The sequence below is a fragment of the Pinus tabuliformis genome, chromosome 5_1 (assembly GCF_031772625.1).
Source record: "Pinus tabuliformis cultivar Carrire ecotype Pingquan chromosome 5_1, CPIR1, whole genome shotgun sequence".
NCBI lineage: Eukaryota > Viridiplantae > Streptophyta > Pinopsida > Pinales > Pinaceae > Pinus > Pinus tabuliformis.
This window is the reverse complement of record NC_142305.1, coordinates 829967493-829975133: the sequence shown is the minus strand read 5'-3', so window position 1 is coordinate 829975133 and position 7641 is coordinate 829967493. Positions and strand designations below refer to the sequence as shown.

The window sequence follows — 7641 nt, the reverse complement described above, 5'->3', positions numbered from 1 at the left end:
ACATTTTGTGATTTAAGATCTGTATGCAGGTTTCTTCTCGAAAGTTGCGTACATACGCGGATATGCTTCACAAAAGTCACTTATATATTTTGATATAATTTGCCTTTAGATTGTTGCTTGACCTGGGTTTGGATGCTAATTGATTTGATGAAGTATGATCATTTAAAAGAAAATATGCCAATGGCATGCCCTAATAGTTGGGTTGTTGATCAAGTCAGAGAGAAACACGGTGCATTCAACTCCTCTTTTGATTGACAACACTTCTGCGATAAAGTTGGCCAAGGACCCAAAGTTCCATGATCAACCAAGCACTTCTAATTCTCCTGTGCATTCCAGGACTTGCATTTATAGGCAACAGATCTAACATTTTTTGCGCAATTTTCTCTGGCAAGAGGCACTGACTGCCTATGGGAACTGCACACTACGCAGTTCTAGGAGCCAGCCAGTCATCTTGGCCATTGAGACTGCGTAATGTGCAGTCTCTCCCAGACCTATGCCCATGCTGAAATGCGCATTGGACAGTTTCAACCATTAATTCAACAATTCCAATATAGTTTCAAATTCAACAGTTCCAGTGTAATTCCAAATTCAATAGTTCTAGTGTAATTATGAATTCAACAGAGCTTGATTAATAAGCAATTGTACCCTAACCAAAGATCTGAATTGTTCTAATCCCTTGCAAGTTCTAACTATATAGAAAAGCTTAATAACCTCCATGTGTATTTGTGAAAGAGGGCAATCGAAGTCTTTTTCAAGACCTACCTCTGACTTCTCTCAGAAGACTCCTCCAAATCATATTTCAGGACTATTGGATCGTCTCAGGGAGGTCTCAGGGAGTTCTAGCTCTACTATAGGCTTAAAACAATCCTCCACATTACCTCAAGTGGCCCCTCCGAGCTCTATTACAGGAGCATGAATTTACTCAGAAAACTTGGATCTATTGCAAAGCATATACAACCCCCTGAGTGGCCTCAGGAAGGGCTCAAATGGCCCCTCCGAGTTGTATTACAGGAGCACGAATTTCCTCAGAAAACTCAGATTTGTTGCAAAGCACGTACAGTGCCCTAAGTGGCCTCAGGAAGGGCTCAAATTCAGCCAGAAACCTCTATTTGATGCTTAGAAAGTTGTCGATTAGTTCAGGAAGGTGGCCTCAAGGGAATTTGCATATGCTCAACGTCAAGGTCTCGTTCTTCCTCAGAGAATTTTGTTAATATTTTGCCTTAATATTTTGCCTCAACACATATCTGTATAGTCGCAAGATAATTCGATTGACTTGTTTCAGACCTTCCACCAAGAAGACTTCGCTATTTTTCAGATTAATAACTTCTTTGTTTGCCATAACATAATAGAAAATAAATATAGGTGACTAGGTAAGGTGGGATCACCTCCACCGCATCTAGTCAAACCTTCAGAACCTCAGAATGCATGAAAAACACAGACAAGTTGATCCAATCCAATGGTAAGGAAATGGTTATAACTATCTTGTATTTATATATTTCCTTGTGGGGGTTTCTCCTCAATAAATTGAGTGGGTTTCATAGCAAACCCCAACTTTGGGACTTTTTGCCCAGCGACCCAAAACTCGCCTTCTATTGCCCAAACATTAGGTATTTTGGGGTTTCCCCCTTTATCAAAGACTATAGCGTATGGGGATTGATAGGCGATTTCATCCCTTGGGCCAATTAACCCCTTTGGGACATTACATGTACTTCCTCTCATCTCAAGGGAGTTATAGACTAATAAAAATTCAAATTTCATTATAATTTCAAATTAAATAGTCATTAGCATCACAAGTTACAAAATGTGTTTAGTCTAAAAAGGGTTAATACTTCAAAACAATTGCAGTCTTTGACATTAAGTATTCAACCCAAAGGATACAGATACTACTACACAACCTAATAATAAAAAAGCTACTACACAACCTAATAATAAGAATGCATAGTTCATGCATCTTCATACTACTACACAACCTAATAATTGAACTTGGTGAAAACCCAAAGGATACAGATACTACTACACAACCTAATAATAAGAATGCTACTACACAACCTAATAATAAGAATGCATAGTTCATGCATCTTCATACTACTACTAAACCTTTTCACCAGAATGTACAGAACATGCAAAATACCAACTTGGATTCATTTTAATCCAAAACTCTCAAACACTAAGAGAGATCTAATTTCTTAATTGTAAATGTTTTTATCATTTAATTCCATGTCATGTATTAATTCCTTCGTACTAAAAAATTTACACATTAACAAATTTGATTCCTCTCAATGATTTGATAGATCCAAATTGATGCCGCTTTTTACACATTAACAAATTTGATTCCTCTCAATGATTTGATAGATCCAAATTGATGAAGCCAAGCGGTTATAATTTTTTCAGATCTTACATGCATATTTTGCCCACTTGTATTTTTTTTATTTTCTAAATGTTCATTTGTGACAACTTCTCCCCATACTAAATTGTAAAACACATAACTACTCTCAATGCAATAATTTAAGCAAATGAACATCCATATAATTTAAGCAAATGAAAATCCATATGACATCCAACCACTTAATATCATAACATCAATTTTGAAGTAAAGCGAGTCTAAGAGTCAATTCCTAAATGTGAAACCATGTAATAGATCACCAAGGCCATACACTTGGCATAAAATCTTTGAATGATTTGTCCTTTTAATGAGATTTTATGAACTGACCAAAAATAAACAACACCCTTTTTGGCTAGTTGTATGGCGAGATGGAGGCAACTTGCAGATTCAAGGTAGCGGTTAGAGGTCTTTGGTTGCATGTCGATGGTGAACAAATCCAAGAAATGAGCAACACAGGCATTCAAATGGTTCTAGAGGAGAGGCTTGCGATACTCTTCACTAATACCGCTTTAGCTTGACATAATACCCCTTTTTGATGGATGGGAAAAAGAAACAACGCGAGTTCAAATCTGATGTTTCATCCTAAATTAACTCAAAATAATCTTCTCTTTGAATGGGTTGAGCCACTAGGCGGCATTCAAATGGTTCTAGAGGAGAGGCTTGCGATACTCTTCACTGATACCGCTTTAGCTTGACATAATACCCCTTTTTGATGGATGGGAAAAAGAAACAACGCGAGTTCAAATCTGATGTTTCATCCTAAATTAACTCAAAATAATCTTCTCTTTGAATGGGTTGAGCCACTAGGCGACGTACCAGAATCGAGCAATCATAAAAACGATAAGCCAGATAATGAAAGGATGATACACATTTCTGATCATCTTCATAAAACTGAGAACAGTAAGTATAAATTTGAAAATAAATATCACTTTCAGGGAATACACAGTTACACCGTTACAGAGCAGTAAAATGGCTCTTACAAATACCAAAACAAACAGATCTCTGAACATAACACCCAAGTCTAAGAGTTGCTCAAAGTGTGACTGACAAACACCACTAAAAGCTTGTGGTCTAAAGTTTCCACCGAGGTAAATGTGCACACCTTACATTCAAAACCATGGGAAAATTCAAAATACTGAAACTCATTCTCATGATTTTAAAGTGTTATTATAATATGCATTTTAAAAAATAGTATCCATTGATGCAAATTTGCCTTGTTTCCAATAGCATGAGCTAATAAAGTTCATAAACGAGCTAATCTTGAAACCAATGGACTGTTTATTGCAAGAATTCTCCTTTACAAAAAGCCATCTGATAGAGTTGTGAGTATATACACTGTACAGATGGTCAAGATGATGGTTTTAAAGTCCACAGTAAAAGCCTAGACTGCAAGTTATTCATCGGGACAGTAAATATACACAACACTGGCAAGCGTTTTATAAAATCAAAGCCTTAAAATTGGATTCAGCATTGTAGAGAACCCACGCGAGGATGCACAAGTAAAAAATCCATATGAACAAACTGGAACAACTAGACTTGAAGCAAAACTTTGCAGAAGTGAATTCCACCTCCAGTTCCCTCATCCATCCATATATGGAGGTAAAACTCTTACAGCCGTCTGTTTTGCATCCTATAAATCTACCTAGAATTAATTGTAGAGAATTAAGAATTAAACATGAAAGATCTTGGCACCAGATCCAAAGCATACACCAGTTCCATAGAAACTTCAGCGGAGCCATTAGATTGAAATCACACCACTCCTGAAGGAAGCCGCAGCACAAGTTGCCCTCCTACAACACTGCCAACCATATAATTTTTTAAAAGAATGTAAGGATTATCATTTACAACTCAATCATAACATTTCAACATGATCTAGAAGCCGAAAAGGACAAAATGTCAAACTGAAAATCTTACCTTTGAACATAGTAGTAGCAAAAGTCTGCCAAAATAAAAGTCTGAACAATCTCTGACAAAAGTACCATGGACGGCCACAAGCCATGGCCCAATGCAATCAACAAGTAGCCACGGCTATCCAAAACCTGCACTTTCCGGTAGGCATTTTAAGGTCGAATGATATCTTGAGAAATAGAAAATAAGCATACAAAATCTAGCCACAAAATGAGATAAATTAAAATTGCCACAATATGCTGAATGACAAAGTTAGAGAGCTCTATAAAGTCCAACAGACTCCAGCTTAACTGAATAACAGGAGAGCTCATGTTTAAGAGTTATCATTTCAAATAAACGTTGAAGAATAACTCTTGAACTATAAAATCAAAGAGAATAAAACTCAGATCTTATTTTGAGAACAATGCATTGTATAACATTCTAAGATGAATTTCATGGAAAATGGATTATATATCCCATAGCATGATGGGCAGATAATCCACCTTTTCTAACATAGATATAATAACAAACAACGTGTGCTACATAGTATTTTCTGTCCTGTTCCCCTTAAGCTTCAGGAAGATTTTAGCACCATCAGTTGTCTTCCATGTTGTCTTGACCCCGCCTACTTAAGGTAATCATGAAATGCCTTCAAAGTATGTTTGTATCCCAAACAGAGAGAAACTGATAACAGCCAAAAACAGGGAGGGCCGGGGTAGAAATGTATATGAAGTTGGTACAAAGAGAAACATGACAGGAAAAGATACAGGAAACCTCATTCTAAGCAGGACACAGGAAATGTCCATGGGGTCTTCGATAGATGGTGATCAGGTACGCTGTTAAGGAATTCCTAGATGTTATGTCACCAGTTCAATTCCCCACAATATTCGGGTGTTATTTTTGGACATGACCATGATGAATATTGATGGGTGTAGCATAAGCACCTGGACTTGGGATCAGTTTTATCCGTTGATCATGTTACAAGGTACATCACCTCTTTTATCCTACTGATTCATATATCTGCTTGAGTGTACCAAATGAGTCCATGCAGCAGCTCACATAATTCCATAGGTAATATGCAATAGTTTGAGTCCTTGCTCTTTAGTGTTCCACGGGGACACGTCCCCCAGGGTGGGGTGTACGCACCTCACATTTCCCATGCACTTGGGACAGGGGGGCACCTGGGGAAACATTTCCCCGCATCCCCCTTTTGGAGATACACAGGGAGATGTAGAGGGAAATGTGTCCCCAGTGTGGGGAGAGCATTTCCCCAAACAAGGTGCTTGTGGGTGTTCCCCTTCAGAAAGGGCTAGGATTCCCCCTTAATGTTGCTTGAAAACAATAATTTATAAGTGGTGAAACTTAATATTCAACCCTAGGACACTACTAATGCTATGTAATCAATGGTAATGTTAAATTCTTTTTAAGTAAAAAATTGAAAAATGAAAGATAAAAGAGAATGTCACTCTTTAACATTACCATTAATTGACTCAAGATGTTTGAGTGTGGTTTTCACCTCATTGGATTTCATATGGAGAAAGTAGAATTTTAGATCCCACTCAAAATCCATCAGACTTAACAGTTTTCGGGATTTTAGGATTGGGGGGGATTGCAATGTTTCCATTGGATTGTATCATGTATGAGGGGTTCGGAACGAGCATTTAATCAAGAGCACCAAGCCCAGAAGCACCCCTATTGAAGGGGGAAACACTCCCCTCAAATTTGCCTAATAACCCTTGAAATTTAAACAAAACAAAATAAATAAATAAATAAAACTTAAAATAAAAATACATAAAAAAATATATCAAAACCTAAACTAATTTGCAATCCCTAACTCACTCATTTGACTTACCAAGCTTACCTCTACTCGGCTTACCCTGCAATGCTATCTGACTTACTAGTTAATCGTTGCCTCTCCTCCCCGACGACACTCCATAAATGCTCATTATCCTTTTTTAATTTTCAGTTTTAACTTTTGAGTCTTGATTTTAGATTTGATGACCTTAGACGAATTCTTTGACTCCTCACTCTTTAATATTTTTGTCTTCAGACTTCAGTATCTACTATAGTCTATTTTGCTTAGTACTAATTAGATTCTAGAATGATGAATGATGAATTTAAACTTTAAATCAATTTAGAATCTAGAATGACAAATGATAAATTTAATTTTTAAATCAATGTAAATTCCAGAATGATGAATATGGATCAATGCATTTCATTATTGAATCTCGTGGTGTTCAGTGTATTTCATTACTTAATTCAATTATGTGTGGATCAATGTATTTATGCTTTCATTAATGAATATAAATTTGAATTTTATATATGTATATATATATATATATATATGATAAGACCTTGACATCCCCCTAAATTTCCTTAAAATTTGAGGGTACTCCCACACATTCCCCCTATGCGTCTCCCCGCACCTGCATCCCCCAGTCGCAGAGACTTGGTGGAACATTGTTGCTCTTTAATTGACTTAGGCATTGAAAACCTGAAATAGATTGATCTAGATGCCAAAGCCTTCTGAATGCACTATTTCACTCATTTTGTTCTTTGAGTAGCCCTTTTTATGTCCTAAGATACTACTGGACTGTGGGATTAGAGGTCAAAGTTCAAACCATGTCTATTCCACTCATTTTGTTCTTTGAGTAGCCCTTTTTATATCTTAAGATACTCCTGGACTGTGCGATTAGAGGTCAAAGTTCAAACCATGTCTATTTCACTCATTTTGTTCTTTGAGTAGCCCTTTTTATGTCTTACGATACTCCTGGACTGTGGTAATTGTGGAGAGCATTTCTCCACAATTACCAATGTACTTCTTGATTTGGTACAAAAGACCTTGCCTAGAAAACTACAGCCAGAGGCCCAATCTCTGTAATGCTTCTAACAGAAAAAAACTGCTATAATCTGCCAGAGGCTCTCCACAAGTAAACTAAAGAAGACAATTTCGATTTCATCCACTTCATGAGTGCAATATCCTATGCAACATTGATGATCTCGCTCATACAAGCTCCTTTAATTTGAAGGGATTTGAAAATTTTAGAGAACATATCTTAATGCACTTTCTATTTCCCTTGTCATAAGCTTATAGCTCTCCTTGGAATGACATAAGAATTGAAGGTTCATTTGTTCCACCAATTTCATTACTTCCAAGCATGGCTACAGTTGCATTAATTCTCAGGTGATAATGCCCTCATTGTCTATACCCAACTTCAATGTCCAAGCAAGCCCTTAAAGATGTCGTCAATTAGCTGGAAGTCAGTAGGAAGCCCGTATAGTCTCATAGGCTACTCCAACTTCATTTGATTCAATGTTTCTGTGAACTGATATGTTATCACTTTTTCTTCTGATTGCTTTGCTTTGTCTGC

The 7641-nt window shown here is 36.9% G+C and overlaps 1 protein-coding gene across 1 annotated transcript in view; it reads right to left on the bottom strand.

Moving 5' to 3' along the window:
* Positions 1 to 3638: 3638 nt before the first annotated feature.
* LOC149167468 (uncharacterized) overlaps positions 3639 to 7641 on the bottom strand; it is a 56328-nt gene continuing 52325 nt past the window's right edge. The window contains exons 5-6 of the mRNA XM_089433001.1: positions 4298 to 4422; positions 3639 to 4181 (exon numbers count right to left, since the gene is read on the bottom strand). Coding sequence (XP_089289127.1) covers positions 4133 to 4181; positions 4298 to 4422 — 174 coding nt within the window. The 3' untranslated portion in view covers positions 3639 to 4132. The remainder of the gene's footprint in view (positions 4182 to 4297; positions 4423 to 7641) is intronic.